The following is a 27,284-nucleotide window of genomic DNA, read 5'->3' on the forward strand; positions in this document are numbered from 1 at the left end:
CGCCAGGAGATTCCAAGGCTAAGTGTCGACCCCATGCCCCCTCATCTATATCTAACTATTGGTGCTGTATGTGCGGAGTTTGTACCTTACAAGGTTTTCTCTGGGTTCTCTGGTTTCCAACATTCAAAAAATGTGCAAGTTTGTAGGTTAATTAGCTTCTGTAAATTACCCCGAGGGTGTAGGACATAGAACTAGTGAATGGGGTGATCAATAGTCAGCATGGATTTGATGGGTCAAAGGGCCTGATTCCACGCAGTATCTGTAAACTAAACTATATATCCCTTTCATCTGTGTGGAAACCAGTCATTTTTAACTTAGCTTATTCTCTTCTAAAGGGAAATACATGGCTGACAACTGAAGTCCGCACCTCTGTTTGATGTTACTTACCGGATGGTTTTTAAACACAACTAGGAGTCATGAAGGACTGAACACGCAAAACAAACTTTTATTTTCTAATTTCAAACTGAAGTTCCATGCGGCTAGAACATTTCCAACAACAACTGGAAGTTGGAGTAACACCAGAAGACCTGAACAGTTCTGCAGTATTATTATATGATTGATGTAGCATTGGTAACATTTCGTATTTTACAGTGTAACAAATGTATTTGTAATTTGGTAACCACCTCCCCGTACACTCTTAACTCCAAATGTCTGTATTTCAGCTGCTATAGACATTTCAGAGTCATCATTATTAACCTGTAGGTTATGCCTCTTCAAACATATAGCATTGTATTTGAGTAGAACTGTCTAAGAAAATATACTGTATTCTCTGAATCTTTAGCCCCTGAACTTACCAGTATTGATGCCAGTTGTATCAGCTTTTTTTTTGAAATTTTGATGTTGGAAATCTGTCCATCTTGGTATGTCTCAGATAGTGGACAGAGAACAATTTTGCAAAAATGCTATGTTTTAGAGGAATAATGGTAAAGAGAGGGGACCTGTGCAATAATACTGTATAGATCTTTTGTTTCCCCAAACAGAGTCAGGCCAGTTAACCTTTCAGAGAACAAAATCCAATAACACTGAATTTTATATCATAAAAAAAATGAAAAGGGGGTCAGTTAAGGTTGACTTTTCATATGGGACCGAGAAAATGGGTTTTAAGATCATGTATCTTTCAGCTGAAGATTAGTTTATTGTGCAATTCCAGTGTTAACTTTCCAGTCTGGAATGTTATGTCAAGTTTCATGTCAATGCAAAAAGTTACAACATTCAAACGTGAATAATAGTTCCAGCAGCTTCTTTTGAAAATTGCTTTGGTGATGTGGTTGCAATTTTTACAAGATAAATACAAAATGATTTGAATGTAAAAAAAAATGTTGTAAAGTGAAAATAGTGGACATATTATCCACCTTGGGTTTATTTTTAGCCCTCACGTCACCCAGAAGTGTTTTTCCAATTAATCATGAAATTAATGTGCATTTACACATTTGCCAATAATGCATTGTTTTAAAGACCAAGTTCTGCCTCAATACAAAGAGGGTAAGGACCACATACAATAGCTATAAATGTGTAAGTGAACATTTTCTCCCCATGCTCTTGACCGAGCCAAAGAAGATTTGCATAACTTAAATTTAGTACATGGTGGCACCTGAATCTAAGATGGAGTACTATACAGTGTCTGAATATTTATAAAGACAATCATTTTGCATGTACTCCACTAATATATCTTCATCTTTGGTCACTGAATGACTCTGAAAGAAATATTAATCAAACTGAAATATTTTGAAGAGCAGGGTCAGTACAAAGTTCACTGCCTAAAGGTGGTAAAATGGTGATAGTTTAAATATTTTTTGTGAGCTGGGAACTACATTTTTGGTGGCAACTTCACCCTTCCATTGGGGGCAGCAAGATGCAACAAAGACCTGTTTTGCCCCAAGTCTCAGATGGTAACCTCACTTCAGTTGGCAGCTTGAATACAAGAGACAACATCTCAGAGGCTAGCTAATGTATGGTCACTGGCACACAGAGCAGCAGCAGTGTTGCACTCTCCCTGAACAGGCCAGTAAACCAATTGAGGTCTTGGTGACCTGTGAAGACTACCTGCATCAGCACCAAAACACAGTCAGCATTCCCAGCACTGGAAGCAGCTGTGTGCATCTACATGTTGGATATTCAGCCCACCTACTGAAGATGGTATAAGCTAAACGGTTCTGCTGCTATACTTGAGGCTGAGAACGGGTTTTAAAGGAAACATTTTAATGTTCCCTCAGCATTGATAAGGAAACATTACACACATTGTGGGTATGTTTTGGCTGTGAAAGAGAAAGTGGTTGTTCTTTGTATTTTTTTTGCCCATTGGAACACTATTTTGCACAGTTGTGCACTGTGAATGCACTGCTGAGCATTCAAGAAAAATAATCAGACCTGACCATTAATGGCTGTCTTTTGAATTATTGACTTGAATAGTTATTTAGACACATCAAAGATCGCCCTGGATAAAGGAACTAGTTGCTATAACAGTGCAGATTAGAAGTTCGGATTCTTGGTCTGCGTCAGTCAATCTCAGCAGGACAAAAATGGAAGTGCTAAATTAAGCAGGGAAACATTGGTTAGGGACCTCATGCGTGTTTACTATGCAGTGGTATTTATTGGAAAGAGCACATCTACAGATATTGATTGGATCGGGATCATGCTTACTGAATGGTTCTGGTTGTGACGAGAGGTCACTGACCTAAATCATTAATTCTGTTTCTCTCTCTGCAGAGTATTTCCACCATTAAATGCTTTTATCTCATGCTCACTGCCGTACCTCTCATGGTTTAACAGCTTGTCAACATTGATTGTTTGGTCATCCATACTGAAGCACACACACTGAATGGCTACCAGGGGTGTGATACCTTTGGGCCTGTGGAAACATATTCACCTTCAGAAGAAAACTGAAACAAAAATAAGAATAGCTCCATTGATGTTGCGTGCTATTTTGTAAATACTGATTTTTAAAATATAAATATATATACAAATATATATGTCATTTCTTCAGTGGCTGTTTCCCCTGTTGGTCATTGCACATAAATATGAATATGCAATCATGTTTTAATGTATTAGGTATTAAACAAATGGTTTGGCCATTTATAAATCAAAAAAATCTAAATTCTATACAGTATGGAAATTGTACTGTAATAATTGTTTAAAATGTTGAATGTCACTTTTTTTGAAACTGAAATAAAGTTTAAAAAATTGTATTGCAGTCCAGGTACAATTTTATGTTTCTTTCGAAAACTGTGTCTGTGGTCAGTGTCAATATAATGTATTCCTGGCTATGGTGGTCGAAGCTTGAGAAAGCCACTTGTATGCAACCTAACAAAGGCTTCTCCTGGAGAAGTCATCATAACTGCACTTTAGCTGAATGGCAAATTCTTGAACATTTAATGCACAATAATATTTTGCAGACAGGTACCAAATAGTGATTCATTGAGTGATTTACCAAATAGGAAATAGTTTAAATTGTGAGCACCATTATTACATTAATTGAGTTAACATTGCTGATCACCTTTTAATGCTTTCCTCGCAGATTCACAAGTGGAGAGGGCTCCAGACAGGTCTGCTCAGTACTTTGGAGGTGAATTATCTGGAAGACAGTTACGGCCTTGGTGTAGAACAGTAGCTGAAAGTAACATGAAGGGCCAGCGAGCCAGCTTTTACATAACGTATCCTCAACTTCTGGGGAGGTGAAACTGTAAATAATAAGAGGAATTTGAATGGGCTTACATGCAAATCACAAGCATTTGCAGATGCAGCAATTAACAAAGGAAGCAAAACTACATGTCGTCCTTCATTACAAAAGGATTTGTGTTCAACAGAAAATACATATTTCTGCAAATACATAGAACCCCGCTGAGACACCTGAAATAATGTATAGAGGTCTGGTCTCGTTGCTTAAGCAACAAGCTTGATGGAGGAACTGCAGCAAACAGATTGATTCTAGGGATGGGAAGATGGTTCAGTGAAAATAAATTAAGAAGACTGAGCCTTTACTATTCAGGTTTAGAAGAATGATAAGTGATCTCATTGAAAAGCGCAACAATTCTTACAGGGCTTGGGATGATAAATATGGGGAAGATCTTACTTCTGGCTGGCATTTATATAACCAAGGCTTATAGTCTCAAAATGAGGGGTTGGCCATTCTGGACAAAGCAGAGAAGCAATTTATTTAATTCTTTGTAATTCTATACCCAAGAAGTAGTAGAGCTCTGCTACTGAGCACATTCAAACCAATAGATATTTAGATCTTAAGGGGTTACATTGTTTGTGCAGGAAAGCGGCACTGAATTAATAGTTCTGCCATAACTTTATTGAATGGTGGAACAGGAATGAGGGATAAATGACCTACTCCTGCACCGATTTCTTATTTTCTTCTGATACCTGTTGAATATCTGCCAATAACATTGCCATGAATTTTTCAGTGATATTTCTGCACAATTAATCAACATCTCTATATTTTCTTCCAGATGAAATCGGGTTAAAAGCTGAGGGGTAATGACGAAATTATAACAGCAGGGGGGCAGGGGGGGGGGGGGGACTTCAGAGGGAATCAAGTTTGCATTTATTGTCTGTTCAAAGCAATACTCATTCTCCCCTCGTCAAGGTGATGATCAAAGTTGGATCCAGAATTTGGAAGCAGAGCCCTGAAAGTAAAATCAGGAGTACATTGCAGGACAATGTCATAAAAAACAATTAAATCAAACCACAAAATATAGCGATAGACAATGACTGTTTGAAAATACTACCTTCTTCAAGAACCATGAGTTCTTCTAAATTCATGATCTTAGATTACAGACATTGTATGGCCAAGAGATTATTTAAAAAAAGGTGAAAACGTACTAAAAAAATGCCCAGCCCTTTTAAGTAACAGGTCCACAGCACCTGCAATTTTACTAGCCCTAACCTCACCTGTGGACACCTGGACAACGAGGATTCCTACGTTAGACTGCTATTTATCGACTGTAGCTCCATCTTCAGAACCATAATCCCATCCTACATGTTTAAGAAAGAACTGCAGATGCTGAAAAATCGAAGGTAGACAAAAAATGCTGGAGAAACTCAGCGGGTGAGGCAGCATCTATGGAGAGAAGGAATAGGTGACGTTTCGGGGCGAGAGGAAGGATCTCGACCCGAAATGTCACCTATTCCTTCTCTCCATAGCTGCCTCGCCCGTTGAGTTTCTCCAGCCTTTTTTGTCTACATTCCATCCTACATGGTCAGCCTACATGATTGTGCAAAAGTCTCTAGATTGGGCGGTGAATCCGGTATCCTCAAACTAAGGAGCATCAGATTAAAGAAAAAGAGAATCTTACAATCACATTGGTAATTGCGCGACAAAATACCGCTTTAAGGCGACTACGATCAGCTAAGTGGGCGGGCGTAGACATGGTTGGTTACTATTCATTCATCTCACCATTTCCAGGCGCTGGGATTGGTTGGGTGATGAGAGTCTGTTTTGTTCCGGCAATTGAGATCGCAGCGCGTTGCTAGGGATAGGTGTGGACGAACAATCAACAGTTGCAAGCTCTTCTTAACTTCTTGTAAGTTGCTTCTGATGACAACATTTACACAAAAGTGCGGTGGTTGTTATTTTTTTTTCTGAACGGTATTAAAGCTAGAGGCAGCCGGTTTCAATATCAAGAATGGATTTTGTACACCTGCGCCTAGCAACTAGGGCAGCGAAAGTGAAATGTGCAGCGGTTGTGTAACATGATGGAACTGCAATCGACTTCAACCACAACTTTAGACCGCCGGCGAGAAATTCGGGGTTGCGTGCAGCTGGTCTACCACTGTTTTATGTAGGAAGGAACTGTCAGTCTGAAGAAGGGTCTCGACCCGAAACGTCACCCATTCCTTATCTCCAGATATGCTGCCTGTCCCGTCGAGTGATTCCAGCATTTTGTGTCTGCCCAATGTTTTAGTCTCAACGTTTGCACTCAACGTTTGTTGTGCTTGTTCGCTTTCACAGGCCGACATTCAGAATGGCTCACTGACCCAAACATCCTGAACGACTTTTAACCTAATGGAAGTTTGTACTTGAATTAAAAGTTTTGATCCTGATTTTCTTTTCTCTGTTATGTAGGTTTAAATAGTTGGGGGTCCCTGCGGGGTTCCGTTACCACAGCTATCTCCAATATACTTCCTTGCATCCCGCTTCCTGCGAAGAGTTCATTGCAGTCTCAAAGGTTTATCATTCTCAGTTGCATTTGCTTCATTATCAGTACTTTCCTTGCGCGTGGCTCTGGGATCCCTCTTCCTCAACCATGGCTTCCTCTACTCCATGGTTGACAGAGCCTGTAACTATTTGCTCTCGGCTCCCTGCTCTGGAATCGAGTTCCCCAGTGCGCACTCTCCAACCCAGTAACTTCACATTTTCCCTCGGCTTCGTTGAGATTCCGCCACCAGACACGTTCCCCTAAACCCTTTCAACATTGCAAGGGACCATACCGTCCACAGCCACTCCCCCTATGATTCGTGCATATAAATCATGACCTGCGACGCCAGTTATTTAACTCTTCCCTTCTCGCCACTTGAGATCCTCAAGGTCCTTGCAAGTAAAGCCGTTTTTGGCTTGTACATCTGCCACATTGTTGTTGCAGATTGTGAGTTCAATTTGTGTTCAGTCTGTGGAGGTGACCTTGAAGCTTCCGCTTGTCTGCCACTGTATTTTGCCAGGTACACAAAAATGCTGGAGAAACTCAGCGGGTGCAGCAGCATCTATGGAGCGAACGAAATAGGCAACGTTCCGTTGCCTATTTCCTTCGCTCCATAGATGCTGCTGCACCCGCTGAGTTTCTCCAGCATTTTTGTGTACCTTCGATTTTCCAGCATCTGCAGTTCCTTCTTAAACACTGTATTTTTGCCATCTCACTCCCACTCTGATCTATGTGTCTGTGGCCTCCTGCATTGTGTGATAAGGCAAAAACAAGCTTGAAGATCAGAACCTCGTATTCCATCCTGGGGTACCGTAATCTTCTGAACTCAATTATATTTTACAACTTCAGCCAACTTGCTTTCCTAAAGACAGACACGAAATGCTGGAGTAACTCAGCGGGACAGGCAGCATCTCTGGAGAAACGGAATGGGTGACGTTTCGGGTCGAGAGCTTTCTTCAGACTTCAATATCTGAATTGTCCAATTATTTTATGTTTCCTATCTATAATATTAACTGTTCCCTTGTTCTTATAGCTGGCCTGAACTGAACATTTAACGCAACTGCATTTTAGAATCTTTATGTTTATTTATTTTCTCTCTAATTTACCGCATGAATCCATTCATCACATGGCATCCTCTCAGCAGCCTTGGCCTCCTGCAGGGGAGGGGGTATTCTCTTTGTTTCATCCACCGCTCCCCCAAGCTTCTGGCAATTTAAAACTAACTTGTTTTCTCGCTATCCTAGTTCTGAAGAACTGCTTTTAACTTGAAACCATAAATCTCTTTCTCTTCCCATTTCTCTTTATTCAGGAGAACTACAGATAACAAAGGGTCATGGGCCTGAAACATCAACTCAGTCCCTGACCTGCTTTCCAATATTTTTTATTTCAATTTCAAATTTTCAGCATCTGCTATATTTTTTATTTCAACTGCAGATGCTATGCTCATGCAGTCAGCTAGCCGCTCAAATAAACATGACAGATTTACTTGAACTTGTGAGTCCCCTTAGTAGCCCGCATTAAGTGTTTTTACATGAAGCCTAGCTAGTGAAACTTCTAGCTAGTTAACTTCTCTTGGAATTTGTTTTATTTTGTTTCATGAAGCAAATTTAAACAACAGATCATCATTTGATTACTCTTTCTTTTATTTCCCGTGTGAGCCTAGAGAATTGCCAGCATTCTATTGTAATACGTTACCTCGGAGCTGAATGCTCTATTTGCTAACAACGCTGCCTATTGTATTCCAAAATACACTAATTTCTGTTATCTCAAATTATTTAATTGGGCTCAATCCTATGTTAGTAGTGTACAGATTCCTAAAATGTCTCAACAGAATTGATACTTTTTGATATCAATGTGTATGTGTTGTGTTTGCAGGTGAATATCATCATGTCTGACATTGCAAAAGATAAGGCAGCTCGTTTACTGAAAAAGCGAGGCAGTTTGTCATCACTGAGCAGCCATGGCCTCATTTCAAAGGAGAAAGTGGAGCAGCAAAAGGAGTAAGTCAGACCTTTATATCATTTACTGTGGCTCATTAGCTTTTTATGTTACTTTTTCTATTTACTCCAACTTTATTTCGGTATTCATTGATTCACACAACGAGATGAATAATGTTCATTCAGCATTTAATATTAAACTACTGATACAGTCATAGAGTTTGTGCAACCTGTCACTGGCACATCAGCGACTACTTCCTGAGAAGATTACGGAGACTCGGCATCTACCCCCATTGTTGGCCGTGGGGGTAGATGATAACGAGTTAGACAGTGAAACTAGTAGAGGTCCCAGCACAGATCCCTGTGGAACGCCACTGATCACAGCCTTCCAGCCAGAATATCAACCTTTGACCTTTGCCTTCTATGAATAATCCACTTAGACTATCCCTAACAATCCCGTATTGCCATAAAAATTACAGAAAAAAGACCTACAGCTATTATACTTTGAGAAAGGCCAGTTTATTCAATAGGTTATTATGATCTCATTTGGAACATTGCCATGATAAGTGCAGGGGTAAAATACTTAAATGGCAATTACTGCCTGGATGTATGGAAATATCTAGTTGTAAATGTTTGTAAATATTTGCCAAGATAGATAAGTACAGTGCAAAGTACAATTAGATGAGTGAGTTAATGTTCTGGAGAAATGAACCTATAAGCGCCAATTTACCTTTACTCCTTCCAGATGTTTTTTCTTGTATTCAATGTTTCTGAACAGCAGATAAAATGTCAACTGTGGTGCAATATGCCCTTCATTTCCTCAATCCATTTCACCATTATCTTCTGCATGGGTAAATCCAAATTATATTTGAAAACAATTTTTAAAACATTGTTTAAAACATGGAAATTGTTTGTAAAATACATCCTGTAACTTTGGGCCCCATATTGAGTTGGGCTTACAACAAAAAAAGACAGAGTGCTGGAGTAACTCAATGGGTCAGGCAATGTCTCTGGAGGATATGAATAGGCAATGGTTTGGGGTCAGGATTGTTATTCAGACTGATTATAGTAGGGGATAGAAAGTTGGAGGAGCGGTGGAGATGGGGCAAAGCAAGGCAAGCGATAGGTTGATAGATGTGAGGGGAGGGGTTGATTGGAAGATGGTTGGACAAAGGTTAGAGATGAAATGGTAAAGGCTATGAAATAAGGAGAGAAGAGGCATGATAAAGGAAGAGCCACCCATGCCCCTTCCTCTCGCTGCACACATTTCATGCTCTCTGCACAAGCACTCAAAAGAAGAGGTTCAGATCTCCCAAAAGGGATAATCATCATTTGCAACCTGGAGTATGGTATGCCGCCCTGCTTTCCCCTTTACAGCAGCACCTTTATTCGCAGCGTGTATTAGGATTCATGGCTGACCATTTAGCTCATTAATAAGCTTACACAGTCAGTGTTTCTAGCACTGTTGAATTTCCCACATTTATCTCCTCCAACGTAATGCTTGTGCATCAGTGTTCCCAAAGCACAATGATCCCGAAATAATTCTTGTGGTTAAGTTCCTCAAAAAAAATTCAATTTGTATTTATGCATTATATTTTTTTTAAATGTACACATTTTGTTGATATGTATATTTTCCTCCCACATTGCCACCGTGTACACAGCTGCATGAGTACAGTGTCGTATATGGATGATCCGGGCCATCATGATGACAATCCACGGTTGGCACTGCAAATGGAAAATACATATCAGTTAGGTGAGTTCAAGCCTTTCATAAGTTAATCTTGCAAAAACCAGTAAGGCATCAAAGTACAGATTTTAGATGAGTCCTAGCATCATACAGCATTGAAACAGGCCCTTCAGCCCAACTTGTCCATATCGACCAAGATGCCCCATCTAAGTTGTCCCATATGCCTGCATTTAACCCATATTCAACGGACCCTTTCCTATACATGTATCTGTAAAATGTCTTTCAAATGATCTTTTAGTACCTACCTTAACTACCTCCTCTGGCAGCTTGTTCCATAAACTCATCATCCTCTAAATGGAAAAAGCAGTCCCTTGGGTTTGTATTAAATCTTGTCCCTCTCATCTTAAACATATCCTCTTTTTTGATTCCCCTACTCTGGGTAAAAGACTTTGTGCATTCACCCTATCTATTCCTTGCATGATTTAACAGACCTCTATAAGATCATCTCTCAGCCTCCTGTGCTCCAAGGAATACAGTCCTAGCCTGCCAAATCTCTCCCTTTTGACTTCCAAAAAGCAACACCTCGCACTTATCTGCAATGAACTCCATTAGACATTTCTCAACCCACTTGCCCAACAGATCGAGCCTACTGTAACTTTTATTAACCATCTTCACTATCTATGATACCACCTACTTTATTATCATCTGCAAATTTACTAATCATTCCTGTCGTCCCTTCAGTGTTCACTGGGATTTCAGTTTTGACTTGGTTCCCATTAGATAACACAATCTATCCAGCAACAAAGTGGTTCAAAAATAAAGATAATGAGGGAATATGCTTAAAAGTGTGGATTATTACTGATGATTACACATTCTGAATATTGAATGCAGGCAGTCGGTGCAGGAATGCTTCAACAGTATTTTACAATTTGAAGCTATTGTTCTATTAGTCCTTTAGAAGATCAGGAAACATGAAAAGTCACAAAAATGATTGTGGCTATTCACTCGGCATGTGTTCTTCTTTAGTTCAGAATGTAAGTTCTAACACACTTCAACATTGTATCTTGGTCCAAAACAGAATTGCCAATTTGTGCAAGCAATTTTAATTCATGATGGTCTAAAAGCTTCATGGTCTAAAATCAAAAATGTAACTTCCACCCATTTTATGATGCATTAATTAGGAGGAGATGGGAGATTTATTACAGCAATTTCAGGTTCTTTAGCAAAATTATGCTAATTTCAAAACTACTATCAACAAGTGGATAGTAGTGAAGAAGATGTATGGTCTGCTTAACTTGATCGAGCCATTGAGTACAAGAGTCATGATACAGCTCTATAATACTTTGATAAGACTGCATTTGGAATATTGTGTGCAATTCTGTTCACCCCATCACCAGAAGAATGTGGAGGCATTGGAGAGGGTGCAGTAGAGGTTGACCAAAATGCCGCCTAGATTAGGTGGTATTAACTCCAAGAAAACATAGAAACATAGAAAATAGGTGCAGGAGTAGGCCATTCGGCCCTTCGAGCCTGCACCGCCATTCAACATGATCATGGCTGATCATCCAACTCAGTATCCTGTACCTGCTTTCTCTCCATACCCCCTGATCCCTTTAGCCACAAGGGCCACATCTAACTCCCTCTTAAATATAGCCAATGAACTGGCCTCAACTACCTTCTGTGGCAGAGAATTCCAGAGATTCACCACTCTCTGTGTAAAAAATGTTTTTTCTCATCTCAGTCCTAAAAGATTTCCCCTTTATCCTTAAACTGTGACCCCTTGTTCTGGACTTTCCCAACATTGGGAACAATCTTCCTGCATCTAGCCTGTTCAACCCCTTAAGAATTTTGTAAGTTTCTATAAGATCCCCCCTCAATCTTCTAAATTCTAGCGAGTACAAGCAGAGTCTATCCAGTCTTTCTTCATATGAAATTCCTGGTTGGACAAACCTGGATTGTTTTTTTCCCAATTGTTTCTCCAAGGTGGAAGTGTTCAAGACTAGAGGGCATACCTCTAAGGAGTTAGGGGAAAGATCAAAGGAGATGTGCTAGGCAGCTTTCACAGGGTGGAGGTGACTGAAACGTGCTGCCTGGGGTGTGCGGTGGAGGTAGATACGATAATGGTGTTTAAGAGGTTGAGAGAGAGACACAGAGTTTTCTAGGGAATGGATCGATATGTATCATGTTCAGGCAGATGAGGTTAATTTATGTTGGCATCATGTCTGGTGCAGATGTTGTTGGTCGAAGGGCCTGTTCCTGTGCTGAACTTTATTATGTTCTAAATCCAGTATTTATATCATACATGCCATTTAGGTTTTAGCCCATTTCTCTCACACCACAATCTTCTCCGAATTGATCCAAGCAATATTGGAAGCACAGAACCTCTTCAATTTTTTTGCATTCAGCATTGCAAAGAGTATTGCAAAATGGAATAAAGATGTCATAGAGTCAACAAAATAGAGAGAGTACAGAGGAGATTTACTAGAATGTTGCCTGGGTTTCAACAACTAAGTTACAGAGATAGGTTGAATAAGTTAGGTCTTTATTCTCTGGAGTGCAGAAGGTTAAGGGGGGACTTGATAGAGGTCTTTAAAATGATGAGAGGGATAGACAGAGTTGATGTGATCAAGCTTTTCCCTTTGAGAATAGGGAAGATTCAAACAAGAGGACATGACTTCAGAATTAAGGGACAGAAGTTTAGGGGTAACATGAGGGGGAACTTCTTTACTCAGAGAGTGGTAGCGGTGTGGAATGAGCTTCCAGTGGAAGTGGTGGCGGCAGGTTTGTTGGTATCATTTAAGAATAAATTGGATAGGCATATGGATGAGAAGGGAATGGAGGGTTATGGTATGAGTGCAGGCAGGTGGGACTAAGGGAAAAAAAATTGTTCGGCGCGGACTTGTAGGGCCGAGATGGCCTGTTTCCGTGCTGTAATTGTTATATGGTTATATAGCGTGAAAACATGCCCTTCAGCCCGACTAGTGCACGCCGACCAACATCCCCATCTAAACCACATCCCTATCTACCTGCATTTGGTTAATATCCCTGTAAAACTATCCTATCCATGTACCTGTCTAAATGTTTCTTAAATGTAGTGATAGTACCTGCCTCAACTACCTCCTCCGGCTGCTTGTTCCATACACCTACCACTCTTTGCGTTTAAAAGAAAAATGGTGTCCCTCATGTTCCCATTAAATCTTTACCACTTAAACCTATACCCTCTGGTTCTCGAATCCTTTACTCTGGGTAAAAGACTGTGCATTTACTCTTTCTATTCCTCTCATGATCTTGTACACCTTTTCAAGATTACCCCTCAACCTCCTGCACTTCAAGGAATAAAGTCCTAGCCTGCTTAAACTCTCTTTATACCTCAGGCTGTCAAGTCTTGGCAACATCCATGTAATTCACCAACTTAACAACAGCCTACCATGTGGAACCTTGACAACTGTCTTGCTGAAATCCATGTGTACACATCTACAGCTCTGCCCTCATCATTCTTTATGGTCACATCTTCAAAAAACTCAATCAGATTTGTGAGATATGATCTCCCATGTGCAAAACCTTGCAGACTATCCATAATCAGCCCCAGTACATCTAAATCCAAGTATCCCTCAGAATACTCTCCAGTAACCTTCTGATCACAGATGTTAGACTCACTGGCCTGTAGTTCCCAGGCTTTTCCCTGCAGCACTTGTTAAGTAGAGGCACAACATTTGCCACCCTCCAGTCTTCTGAAACCTCATCGGTACCTAATGATGACTCGTAACTCTCAGCCAGAGCACCTGCAATTTCCTCTCTAGCTTCCCACAGTGGCCTCGGTTATATCTGCTCATGCCCGGGAGATTTGTCTACCTTCATACACTTTAGGACCTTCACCACCTCCCCAACTGTAATAGTGACTGCCTCAAGACACTTCTATTAATTGCCCTAAGTTCCCCAGTCCTCATGTCTTTCTCCACTTTAAAGCAGGAGAAATACTCATTACGGACCTTACACATCTCCTGTGGCTCCACACAGAGTTCCCTGCTTTGATTCTTGAGGGGCCCATTCTCTCTGGTTACCTTTTTTCCCCTTAATGTTTTTTTTAAATCTCTAGGGATTGTCCTTAATATTGTCTCCCAGAGATAATGTCCCTATTTGCCCTCATGATTTCCTTTCTTACCTTGCTCCTCGGTTCCCGAAATTCCTCCAGGAATGCGCTTCATCCCAGCTGCCTATACCTGCTCCGTGCCTCCTTATTCTTGACCAGAACCGCATTCACTAGTCATCCAAGCTTCCTTACGCCCACCTGCTTTGCCCTCCAACAGGAACAGGCAGGTCCTGCACACGTTTTAAAAACATCCCACTTTCCAGACATTCTTTTTTCTTCAAACCATCTACGGAAATCGACTGGAGCAAGTTCTTGTCTAATACCTTCAAAGCTGGCCTCGCCCCTATTTAGAATTTTAACTCATGAGCCCACTCTGTCCCAATCCATAACTATTTTAAACCTAAAGGAACAGTGGCCATTAGTCCCAAAAGGCTCATCCACAAACACTTCATCCATTGCCCCTCCCAATTTCCTAAGACTAGATCAAGTATTGCCCTCTCCCATGTTGGGCCTTCTACATATTGCCTGAGGAAACGTTTTTGGTGGCACAGCGGTACAGTTGCTGCCTTACAGTGCATCGCAGCGTGAGAACCAGGTTCGACCCTGACTGCGGGTGCTGTCTGTACAGAGTTTGTACATTCTCTCCGTGACCATGTATGTTTTCTCCGAGATCGGTTTCCTCCAACATTCCAAAGACGTAGAGGTATGTAAGTTAATTGGCTTGGTGTATGTGTAAATTGTCCGTAGTGTGTGTGTAGGATAGTGTTGATGTGCGGGGTGATCGCTGGTTGGTGTGGACTCGGTGGGCCGAAAGGCCTCTTTCCGCTCTGTATCTCTAATCTAAGCAAACACATTTAACAAGTTCTACCCTGTCTAAACCTTTTGCACTATGGCATTTTCTGTCAATTTTGGGAACGTTGAATTACCCTACAACGACAACCTTATTGGTCCAGCAGCTGCCTGCAATCTGCTCTTCTAATTCCCGTTCACAATTTTGGGGCCTATAGTGCACCCCCAAAGAAGGGATCATCCCTTTTCTTATTTCTCAGCTCCACCCATATAACCTTGCTGGACAAACCTTCAGTAATGTCACCTCTGACCACTCTCTTTTACCCCCTACCTCTATCTCTCCTGAAGCATCTGTACCCTGCAACATTACGCCGCCAGTCCTGTCCCTCTCTTAACCAGGTTTTGTGCAAGGATTTATTTCCACTCTAATATCATTTTTTTTAAGAGTTATTTATTATGTAGGTAGCTCTTTTTTGCATATGGAGTTATTTATTATGTTGATATAATTAGTCAGATAATACTTTGGCTTTGTGCTTGGTTTTCTTAGTTGAGCGCTTATCCTGGAGTTATAGCACAAGTACTTTGAGTTTTTATTGTAATTTGATCTCAGCAGATGGCCCCAAGGTTGGAGTTGTGGACAATGAGCAAGGCTATCAAAGTATATAGCAGGACATAGATGAACTACAGAAACGGGTAAAGAAATGGCAAATAGAGTTTAATCTGACCAAGTGTGAAGTCTGCACTTTGGGAGGTCGAATGTAAGGGGAAGGTATACAGTTAATGGAAAGTCCCTTAATAGTGTTAATGTACAGAGGAATCTTGGGGTTCAACTCCATAGCTCCCTGAGATTAGTTTATCTTGGCATCATATTTGACACAGTGCGGGACAAATGGGCTGTATCTGTGTTATACCTCTGTGTGTTCTATGTAATGTATTGGCGTTATAACTTGTATTTTACATACTTGTATTTTTCCCCCAGATGCATCTTCACTTTTATTCTTTCAAATCAGCAATACATAAAAGCTAATCTCCAGTCTATCTTGCTTATTCTTATTCTTTCTTTTTTTTGCAGAACCGTCAATATATTTTCCAGAGACCATTGTGAGCAATATTCTCAAAGATGTCCTGATGAGCTACTTGCAAGAGGAAAAATACGAACCTGAACTCTGCAGACAAATGACCAAAACTATCTCTGAAGTAAGGGGAATTTAACACTCTGCCTCCCGATCAAACATCTCCTGCCCCTTTACCAATACAACCTTTTACCTCAACTTAAGACACAGTGCTGGAGTAGCTGGACAACGGGTCAGAACATGGATAGGTGATATTTCGGGTTGGAACTTTCCTTCAGACTAATTGCAGGGGGGTTGGGTTGGAGGGGGAAGAAAGCTGGAAGTGAGGTAGGTTAGATAACACGCTGCAGGTAATAAGTCAACATAGGCAACGGGGGGGGGGGGGGGGTGCTATTGATAAGTAGATTGATAACAAATGTTACAGTTGAGAAAAAGGTGCCGCACAAAAAGATTGTAGAGTTGGGAATTGTGAAGCCAGAGGAAGGAATGTAGGTGGAGGGAGAGAGAAGAAATAGGTGCAAATCTAGGTGGTGAACAGGGGATGAGGGGGTGAAAGAAAGGGGATTGAGAGAGCAGGCCCAGGATGAAAAGGTCAGTATGTGAATTGGAAGATGAGTTAAAATGGTCAGCAACCTGGAGTTTGGTACTTGGCCAACTGAGCACAAGTGTTCGATGAAACTTTGACTCCATAAGATGAACATGGAGGACAGGGAATCACTGGAGAGTACTAATATGCAAGGGCAGTTTGAGATTAAGAAGGAGGAGGTAATAGAGAGACATATAGCATGGAAACAAGAGCTGCAACCACTTGCCATGATGTCCCAGCTACACTTGTCCCACCTACCCACATTTGGTCCATATCTCTCTAAACATTTCCTAATCCATTTACATGTCCAATTGTCTTCTACATGTTGTTGTGATACCTACTTCATACCTCCTCTGCAGCTCGTTCCATATACCTACCACCCTCTGTGTGAAAAAGTTGCCTCTCGGGTTCTTATTAAACCTTGCCCGTTTTACCTTAAGCCCATATCCTCTATTGTTGATTCCTTTGCTCTGAGTAAAACACCCTGTGCGCTCACCCTGTCTATTCCCCTCATGATTTTGTACACCTCGGCCTCCTGTACTCCAAGGAATAAAGTCCTTGCATGCCCGCCCTCACCCTATACCTCAGGCCTTCAGGTCACAGTCATAGAATGATACAGTGTGGAAACAGGCCCTTCGGCCCAACTCACCCACACCGGCCAACAATGTCCCAGCTACACTAGTCCCACTTGCCTGCGCTTGGTCCATATCTCTCCAAACCTGTCCTATCCATGTACCTGTCTAATTGTTTCTTAAATGATGGGAAAGTCCCAGCCTCAACTACCTCATCTAGCAGCTTGTTCCACACACCCACCTCCCTTTGTGTGAAAAAGGTCACCCCACGGATTCCTATTAAATCTTTTCCCCTTCACCTTGAACCTATGTCCTCGATTCTCCTGCTTTAGGCAAAAGACTCTTTGCATCTACCCTGTGCAAGTCCTGGCAACACCCTCGTAATTCTTCTCAGTATTTTTTAGCTTAACAACATCCTTCCTATAGAAGGGTGAGCAAAGCCAAACACAATACACCAATGTGGTCCCACCAACATCTTGTACAATTGTAACATAACATCCCCACTTCTATATTTGGTACATTGGTCTTCATCAGTCAGGGTACTGAGAGCCTTTTGGACCACCCAATCAACCAGTGATACCACTTTCAAGGAACCAGGAGTACCTGCATTCCTAGATCCCTCTCCTCTCCAACACTCCCCAGGGCCCTGTCATTCATTGTGTAAGTCCTGCCCTGATTTGACTTCACAAAGTACAACACCTCACACTTGTCTGCATTAAACTCCATTAACCATTCCTCAGCCCATTTGCCCAACTCTTGATCAAGATCTTGCTGTAATTTTTAATAACTATATTTGCTATTTATGACACAAACCAATTCTGCATCATCTGCAAACTTACAGAGAATGCTTTGTACATTCTCATTCAAATTATTGATATTAACCACAAACAGCAATGGGCCCAGCATCGATCCCTGAGGCACACATCGTTGTTCACAGGCCTTCAGTCCAAAAAACAACCGTTCACCATCATCACCCTCTGTTTCCTTCCATGAAGACAATTCTTTATCCAGTCGGCTTGCTATCCCTGCGTCCCACACAATCTAACCTTCCAGAGCAGACTATAATGCGGAATATAATCAGATGCCTTGCTGAAGTCCATGTAGAGAACATCTATGGCTTTTCCCTCATCAAGGTTATTTCAAAAAATTCAATCAGACATGATCTCACAAGTAAAAAAACCACGCTGACTATCCCAAATCAGCCACTGTCTATTGAAATGCACACATCATATCCTTCAGATCCTTTCCAGTGGCTTGCCTACCACCATTATTAGCTCATTGGTCTATGGTTCCCAGGCTTCGAGGTGTTTGGGCTCTTGGAGAGCATGAAGGTGGATAAATCCACAGAACCTGATGGGATTTATGTTGGAGTAACTCAGCGGGACATGCAGCATCCCTGGATAGAAGGAATGGGTGACATTTCGGGTCGAGACCAGTGTTCAAAAGAAGGTCTCGACCCGAAACGTCACCCATTCTTTTTATTCAGAGATGCTGCCCGTCAGTCCTGCTGAGTTACTCCAGCATTTTGTATTTATCTTTGGTGTAAACTAGCATCTGCAGTTCCTTCCTACACACTGATGGGATTTATCCCAGGTTAGTGAGAGAAGCAAAAGAGGAGATTCTGGTCTTTGAAAGTAATGACCATCACAGGGGCCTCGGTGTCTGGGTCCAAAGGCCCCTGAAGATAGCAGTTCTCGTAGATAAGGTAGTTAAAGAAGGCAGCCGACAGGCAAACCCGCTGAGGTCCTGCAGCTGATATTTTGCTGCAGATTTAATTGATATTTTACACTAGGATTGGATGAACACCTGTGGTTGAGAGGATTGATCAATGTGGAGGGAGGGGCCACTGGTTCAATGGGTACTTAACAAATCACTTTTTTGCTTATTGTGTTTAGGTTATAAAAGCTCGAGTAAAGGACCTCATGATTCCACGGTACAAGATTATTGTTCTAATCCACATTGGACAGCTGAATGAACAGAGCATGCGGATTGGCAGTCGTTGTCTCTGGAACGCCAACACAGACACATTTTCTTCTTTCTCTTTCAGTAACCGATCGCTTTTTGCTGTTGCTAATGTTTATGCCGTGTACTTTGAGTGAAATACATCTGTGCAATGCAACGGAAACTTCAGTCAGAGAAAATATAAAACTCATAGAACAACAATTTGGGAAAAATAAATATGCCATTTGTCATCATTGGTACTTAACATATCAAGACCATTTGCTGCCTACATATCCTTCATTTTAATACTTCTTGAATACAGCACAAGAACAGACCCTACAGCTCACAATGTTTGTGCCAAACATGATGCCTGGCTGAAATTATCTGTGTGCACATGATTTGCATTCCCTGCATTTGCATGTGCCTACCCAAAAGCCTCTTAAAAACCACTATTGTACCTGTCTTAACCATCGCCCCCTGGCAATCCTTTCCAAGCCCCCACCATTCTCTGTGTATAAAAAGAAAAGAAAATTGTCCGGGCACATCACCATTAAGCATTCCCCCTCTCACTTTATAACTCTGCCCTCTAGGGTTGTACATTTCCACTCTGGTTGAAAAAGGGTAGACAGTCTCTCGTAATGTTTTATACCTCTTATCTCCCCTCAACTGCTGATGCTCCAGAGAAAACAATCCATCTATTCAAGCACTCCCTGTAGCTGCAACCCTCAAATCCAGGCAGCATTCCCATCTGCACCCTATAAAGCTTTCACATCTTTCCTGTAATATTGCTACCAGAACAACACTCCATATCCAAATGTGGCCAAACCAAAGTTCTCTCAACTTCCTTTTGTAAACAAAGGAACAACATTGACCATTCTCCAATCCTCTGGTACATCGCCTGTGGCTAGAGAAGAAACATAGATCCTTGTCAAGCCCCCACAATCTTCTCACTTGCCTCCATCAATAACCTGGGATAGATCCCATCCTCTTTGATCTCAAACTGCTCTAGCGTATTTGTATTCTCCATATTGATCGCACTGTCCTCCAAGTCCTTATTGTATTCAAATGTACCGTACTCGTGTAGTATCTCACTTATATCCACTGACTCCAATCATTGATTGCGATCTGCAATTCCAACCAATCTCTTCTTTGATAGTGCTTTGGCTAAGAGTAACTATTAGTATGCTGGCAACTAAAACTGTGCCTGAGATTCCTAACATGATGTATTTTTTATTTTAATAATACAAGGAAATTCAAGATGGGCTAATTTCTAATATGAATGAATACGTTTATTGGCCAAGTATATACACATACAAGGAATTTGCTTTGGTGCTCCACTCTCAAGTAACAACATGACATACAGTAAACCATTAAGACTAAATCAAAACATTAAAACATTAAGAATAAACATTATAGTTTAAACATGTGAATGAAATAAAATACCAGAGCAAAAGGAGGCTACAGACTTTTGGTTGTTGAGCGGAGCTACTGCCCGTGGAAAAAAGCTGTTCATATGTCCGACTGTGGCGGCTTTGACAGTCTGGAGTCGCTTCCAGTGTTTCAAAGAGTTTGTGGCCAGGATGAGAGAGGTCAGAGATGATTTTACCAGCTCGCCTCTTGGCCCTTGCAGTGTACAGTTCGTCAATGGAGGGAAGGTTGCAGCCAACAACTTTCTCAGCTGATCGAACGATTCGCTGCAGGCTCTGGATGTCGTGCTTGGTGGCTGAGCCAAACCATACCATTATGGAGAAGGTGAGGACAGACTCTACGATGGCTGTATAGAATTGGACCATCATTGCCTGTGGCAGATTATGTTTCCTCAGCTGCCGCAGGAAATACATCCTCTGCTGGGCCTTTTTCACTGTGGAGTCCATGGTGGATCCCCATTTAAGGTCTTTGGAGATGATGGTTCCAAGGAACTTAAAAGACTCCAGAGATGTGACTGTGGTGTTGTTGATGGTGAGTGGGGGGAGGGGGAGCATTTGTCATCAATCTACTTATCAATAGCGCACCCCCCCCCCCCCATCCCCCCGTTGCCTATGTTGACTTATTACCTGCAGCGCGTTATCTAACCTACCTCTCTTCCAGCTTTCTTCTCCCTCCAACCCAACCCCCCTGCAATTAGTCTGAAGGAAAGTTCCAACCCGAAATATCACCTATCCATGTTCTGACCCGTTGTCCAGCTACTCCAGCACAGTGTCTTAAGTTGAGGTAAAAGGTTGTATTGGTAAAGGGGCAGGAGATGTTTGATCGGGAGGCAGAGTGTTAAATTCCCCTTACTTCAGAGATAGTTTTGGTCATTTGTCTGCAGAGTTCAGGTTCGTATTTCCTTGTATATAAAGTGAACTCAAACTCAGAGCAATTTGATTGCAATATTGTGGGATTATTTTTTTGGGTGACTGAGCGCTCTGAACCAAATGGTTCTTTGCTCTGAACCCGAGCACCAAGGTGTAAGCGGCCGAAGGAGCGCATCCCTCGGGACAGCCCCCACTCTCCCCCCCGGGATCAGCGCTGTCCGGCCACGGCCGCCCTCCATCCCCTCTCCCCCTGTGGGCCGCACTGTCACTGGCTGTGGGTCGACAGCGCCCACACACAGGGCCGGGCGGAGCGGGGCCGCGGCTTCAGGCAACGTCAGCTGCAGCAGAGTTGGGGATGGTCTGCGCCCTCCGCCCACCCCACCCAGAGTCACTGACCATGCTGCACCGGCACCCCGACCTCCTCCCCACCCCAGGCCGCGGGGATAGATGGCCCGGGATCCACGAGCGTGCAACCAGTCCGGATGCTGGGCCGGAAGATGGGCCTGCTGTGCTGGCAGCCATATAAATGCTTACCTGCAGTTCATCGCTGGTACTCCAGTTGGCGTTGCGAGGCAACAGTACGGGTCATGGGTCGTGACCTCAACTATGTGCAACCTCCCTATACACGGTGAGCTGGTGCTCACAATCCTGCGCAAAGCCATCCGACAGCTCCCAACTTTGCTAAAGTTTTGTCCGTATGGCACCTGTTGATCAAGTAGAAAGGAAATCCGTATTTTAGAGTCCACAGCTGCGCTTCGTGTTAAGAGTCAACAACGGAAATAAAAGTTAGTCTAAAACTTGAGTTTATTTGCGTAATTAAAACATTAAAATCGCACAAACACTTACCAGAAAGATAAGATGATAACACTTAAAAAACAATTTCCACGATTCCAACGTTTTGGAAATTAGCGCTCAGCAACTTCCTAAATCAGCGCGAATGGGTGAGGAATGCCGTAACAACATAGTAGATGGGGAAATGACATCCAGGGTGTTGGTATTGTCATACAACAGTACCGCGCAAGAATAAGCCCTTCGGCCCACAATGTCTGTGCCGAACATGATGCCAAGACCAACTCTTATCTCCCTGCATATAATCCATATCCTTCCATTGCTGCATATCCATCTGCCTATCCAAAAGACTCCGAATTCTCTGATTTGTTAAGTCCAGTGGAAGCATTTTAAGACTTTCATTCAAGCATAATTGTTATAGGGCATCAGAGCAGAACATAAAAATATCTGCAGATCTTAACTAAAAACTGAACAAAACAAAGAAACTGAGGAACTCTAACTAAAGGACTGAACACGCCGACACTGAAGTTAAACAAACTTCCTTATCTATATGATGAATGAATGGGTGACTGACATAAGATGTGAGAATGGGTCGACAAGGCTTGTATTCACTGGAATTTAGAATGATGAGAGGGGATCTTATAGAAACCTATAAACTTCTTAACGGATTGGACAAGCTAGATGCAGGAAAAATGTTCCTGATGTTGGAGGAGTCCAGAACCAGGGGGTCACAGTTTAAGAATAAGGGGTCGCCCATTTAGAACTGAGATGAGGAAAATCTTCACCCAGAGAGTTGGGAATCTGTGGAATTCTCTGCCACAGATGGCAGTGGAGGCCAATTCACTGGATGTTTTCAAGAGAGAGTCAGATTTAGTTCTTAGGGATAAAGGAATCAAGGGATATGGGGAACAAGCAGGAACGGGGTTCTGATTTTAGATGATCAGCCATGATCATATTGAATGGTGGTGTTGGCTCGAAGGGCCGAATGGCCTACTCCTGCACCTATTTTTCTAAGTTTCTATATAGGGTTATTGAATACAGCTATCCAGGATGAAAGCTGCAGGGATTAAATTGCTGTGCGGCCAGCTGGCAATGCACTGTAGACATAGCTTTTGCTGCCCTATCTTATCAGAAACACCAATCATGTAAGTCAGTTGTACCGAGCTCCACAGAATAATGTCTCCACTCAAAGATACCAATCATAGTGAACTTCAATCCATTCTCTGCAAGACACTAATTCTATCAATAATGTGCAAGCTCCCACACCCTACTCTGGGTAAAAGACTCTGAGTATTTACCCTTTCTATTCCTAGACGGTGAGAGGGGTAAAATTTAATGGAGATGTGCGGGGCAAGTTTTTTTACACAGAGAGTGGTGGGGGCCTGGAACACGCTGCCAGGGATGGCGGTGGAGACAGATGCGATAGTGGCGTTTAAGGGGCTTTTGCATAGGCAAACGGAAGTGCAGGGAATAGAGGGATATGGATCGTGTGTAGGCAGATGAAATCAGTTTAACTTGACATCAGGTTTGGCACAAACATTGTGAGCCTGAACTCCAAGGTGTAGATGGTGAACAGGAAGAGAGAGAGAGGACCATCCATCCCCCTGTGGGGCCCCTGTGTTGCTCACTACCATGTCCGAGACACAATTCTGTAGCCTGACATACTGTGGTCGTCCAGTCAAGTAGTTGGTGATCCAGGACAGCAATGGAGTGTCGACCCGCATCTTTGTCATTTTTCTCCCGAACAGTGTTAAAAGCACTGGAGAAATCAAAAAACACGACTCTCAAGGTTCCCGGCTTATCCAGGTGAGCATAGGAACAATGCAGCAGGTGGATGATGGGTACCCTCAAACCACACCTTAGTTTGGTAAGGGAACTGCAGGTCCATGTAGGGTTTAACCTGGGGTCACAGGTGAGTGAGCACCAGCCTCTCCAGGGGCTTCATGATATGTGAGGTCAGTGCCACCAGTCTGTAGTCATTGGAAGAGCTGGGACATATACTCTTTGGTACAGGAAACAGGCAAGATGGCTTCCACATCATAGGAACGCTCTCCAGGCTCAGGTTCGGGTTGAAGATATGCTGGAGTACTCCGCACAACTGGCAGGCACATGCCTTGAGTACCCTACGGCTGACACCATCAAGACCCGTGGCTTTGCCTGTGCAGAGTCTGCTCACTTCTTTCCTCACCTGCTCATCCTTGGTGGTCAGGTGCAACAAAGAATATCAGAGGAAGTGGACCAGGGGGATTGAGAGAGAGAATCTGATGGGGACGAAGGGGGAGGGTGGGCAGAGACCTCTCCATCAAATCTGTTAAAAAACAGGTTTTAGTTCATAGGCCCAGTCCTGATTACGTTCACTCTGCAGGCCACTGGTCATCTTGTAGCCATTAATGCTCTTCATACTGCTCCCCACATCCCTCATATTGTTCTGCTGAAGTTTCAGCTCCAGCTTCCTCCTGTAGTCATCCTTGTCCTGTCTTTGTCTCACCTTCAGATCTTTCTGTAGCCGTTTCACCTTCTCCCTGTCACCATTCCTGAAGGCCCTCTTCATCTGGTTGAGAAAGGCCTTGATGTCACTGTTGACCCAGGGCTTGTTGTTGGGGAAACAGTGTACAGTCTCCTCAGGGACAACGTTATCCACATATAAACTTATGTAACTGGTAACACAGTCCATGACACAGGAGTAATGGAACTCCATCCTTGTTCCATGTGGGGGTAGGGAAAGCAAGAGCAAACAATGGGACATAGAGGAGATACGGGCGAGAGATCCGTAGCTCTCCATATATGATGGCAGGGGAGAAACCATGTTACCATGTTGACTAATGAAAGATGACATCTTGGATGTCCTAGAATAGAAAGCCTCATCTTGGGAACAGATGCAGAAGAGTCTGAGAAATTGAGAGTAGAGGGAAACAGGCTTTGCAAGATAACTGTGTGGGAGTCACTGGGTTTGTAGTAGACATCAACAATAGTCTGTCCCCTGTGATGGAAACAGAGAAATCAAGAAAGTGGAGAGAGGTGTCAGATAGAGTCCAAGTGAATTTGAGGGCAGGGTGGAAGTTGCAGGTAAAGTTAATATAACAATAAGTTCTGCATGGGTACAGGAGGCAGCCCCATTGCTGACTATGCTGTTACAACGTCCCACACCATGGAAGGAAGCAGAGGGTGATGGTGGAAGGTTGCTTCTCAGACTTTCTTGTCTATCTTCCACATTTCAAATGTTGACATCGCTGTCATCGTCCATCCTAACAAGGATGCAAGCTTCCGACGACAATCAGTGGGAGCCGTCACTTGTTGCAATAGATGATGGTGGTAGCAGAATTAGCTCGGGTTACTTCCAGTTTCCAGCCCCGCGACGTGGACACTTCTGCTAAGGGGCCACTTCTGCTAAGGGGCCGCTTCTCATACTGGAGGCCTGTAACTAGTGCTGTGCCTCAGGGTTCGGTGCTGGGCTCATTACTGTTTGTCATCCACATGAATGATTTGGATGAGAACATACAGGGCAAGTTTAGCAAGTTTGCTGCTGATACTAAAGTGAGTGGTTTTGCAGATAGTGAAGATGGTTGTGAAAGATTGCAGCAGGATCTGGATCGATAGGCCAGGTGGGTGAAGGAATAGATGATGGAATTTAATACAGAGAAGTGTGAGATGTTGCATTTTGGGACGTCGAACAAGGGCAGAACCTACACAATAAATGGTAGGCCTCTGGGTAGTGTTGTAGAGCAGAGTGATCTAGGAGTACAGGTGCATGGTTCTTTGAAGGTCGAGTCGCAGGAAGATAAGGTGGTCAAAAAGGCTTTTGGCACTTTGGCCTTCATCAGTCAGAGTATTGAGTATAGAAGTTGGGAGGTCATGTTGCAGTTGTAGAAGACCTTGGTGAGACTGCATTTAGAATATTGTGTACAGTTCTGGGCTCCATGTTGTAGGAAAGATATTGTCAAGCTTGAAAGGGTTCAGAAAAGATTTACGAGGATGTTGCCATGACTATGGCATGAGGCATGAGGCTGTGAGCTATAGGGAGAAGTTGAGTCGGCTGGGTCTCTATTCCCTGGAGTGCAGGACGATGAGGGGATATCTATAGAGGTGTACAAAATCATGAGAGGAATAGATCGGGTAGATGCACAGTGTCTTGCCCAGAGTAGGGGAATCGAGGACCAGAGGACATAGGTTCAAGATGAAGCGGAAAAGATTTAATAGGAATCCGAGGGGTAACTTTTTCACACAAAGGGTGGTGGGTGTATGAAACAAGCTGCCAGAGGAGGTAGTTGAGGCTGGGACTATCCCATCGTTTAAGAAACATTTAGACAGGTACATGTATAGGACACGTTTGGAGGGATATGGACCAAACTCAGGCAAGTGGGACTAGTGTAGCTGGGACATTGTGTCTGAAGAAGGGTTTCGGCCCGAAACGTCGCCTATTTCCTTCGCTCCATAGATGCTGCTGCACCCGCTGAGTTCCTCCAGCAATTTTGTGTACCTTTTAGCTGGGACATTGTTGGCCGGTGTTGGCAAGTTGGGCCGAAGGGCCTGTTTCCACACTGTATCACCCTATGACTGAATGCTGCTCACCCATCCACGCTGATTTAGGAAGTTGCTGAGCGCTAATTTCTCAACGTTGGTATCGTGCAAAACGGTCATTAAGTTATCTTTCTGGTAGGGTGTTTGTGCGATTTTGAAGTTTTAATAATGCAAAGTAACTCAAGTTTTAGACTAACATTTATTATGTTGTCGGCACTTAACACAAAGCGGAGCCGTGCACTCTAAAATACCAAGTTCGCTGCTTCAGCAGAAAGACATAATTTGGTCAATGCTGCAGCGTACCTGACAGCAATGATGCAGTACGGCAGACAACGATTTTTTCCAAATATTTGTCTCGTTACTCAAATCTCCCCCCCTCGATGAAATTCGTTTTGCAAGTAGAGATCCCAGGAAAGACGACTTCTCATTGTCTGCCGGTAACCCAATTTAAAAAAAAGGATTTGAGATTTAGTGGTCAAAATATGTCAACAGCAAACTTAATTCATAAATGCAATATAGTCCGAACAATTCAAAGCCACCACAATCACATTATAGTGTAGTTATAAATTATTAGGATTTTAATTAAAGTTAGATGTACAAAGCTAACTGTGATGTTGCTTATCGAAAATGTCGTGGATATTCTAAACAGTATCCCATGTTCTGTCGTACTTAAGTAGTTTTATTTTCCGCAGTGTTCAAAATCAAATGACAATGGTTGGAAGAAAATGTTTACTTATATCAGGGGGGAACAAAATAACCCCATCACATTGAAGTTGGGTGCAAAACTTGCTTAATAGCAACCCCGATCAGAGAGTTTCCATTGCAAGTGCTCCAGTGTTTATGGGACAAAGCTTTGGCCAATGTT

At 42.7% G+C, this 27,284-nt stretch overlaps 2 protein-coding genes across 7 annotated transcripts in view; both read left to right on the plus strand.

The window, feature by feature from the left end:
* Positions 1–3,183, plus strand: part of sgip1 (SH3GL interacting endocytic adaptor 1) — a 103,736-nt gene extending 100,553 nt beyond the window's left edge. For all 6 annotated transcript variants that reach the window (XM_033028430.1, XM_033028432.1, XM_033028434.1 and 3 more), the window contains one exon: positions 336–3,183. In XM_033028430.1, the coding sequence (XP_032884321.1) occupies positions 336–358 (23 nt within the window). In that variant the 3' untranslated portion in view covers positions 359–3,183. The remainder of the gene's footprint in view (positions 1–335) is intronic.
* A 2,047-nt stretch (positions 3,184–5,230) lies between these two features.
* On the plus strand, positions 5,231–19,088 carry dynlt5 (dynein light chain Tctex-type family member 5). Its single transcript, XM_033028437.1, has 5 exons — positions 5,231–5,525; positions 8,016–8,140; positions 9,739–9,830; positions 15,716–15,840; positions 18,770–19,088. The coding sequence occupies exons 2-5, from the start codon at positions 8,028–8,030 to the stop codon at positions 18,971–18,973; spliced, it is 534 nt and encodes a 177-aa protein (XP_032884328.1). The 5' UTR covers positions 5,231–5,525; positions 8,016–8,027; the 3' UTR covers positions 18,974–19,088.
* Positions 19,089–27,284: the final 8,196 nt, after the last annotated feature.

The sequence above is a fragment of the Amblyraja radiata genome, chromosome 10 (genome assembly GCF_010909765.2).
Source record: "Amblyraja radiata isolate CabotCenter1 chromosome 10, sAmbRad1.1.pri, whole genome shotgun sequence".
Classification (NCBI taxonomy): domain Eukaryota; kingdom Metazoa; phylum Chordata; class Chondrichthyes; order Rajiformes; family Rajidae; genus Amblyraja; species Amblyraja radiata.

Excerpts from the sequence above, each read along its gene's own strand:
- dynlt5 (XM_033028437.1), top strand. The coding sequence starts at position 8,028 with ATGTCTGACATTGCAAAAGATAAGGCAGCTCGTTTACTGAAAAAGCGA. Across the intron at positions 8,141-9,738 it reads AAAGTGGAGCAGCAAAAGGA|CTGCATGAGTACAGTGTCGT; the intron begins GTAAGTCAGACC and ends CCGTGTACACAG. Across the intron at positions 9,831-15,715 it reads GGAAAATACATATCAGTTAG|AACCGTCAATATATTTTCCA; the intron begins GTGAGTTCAAGC and ends TTTTTTTTGCAG.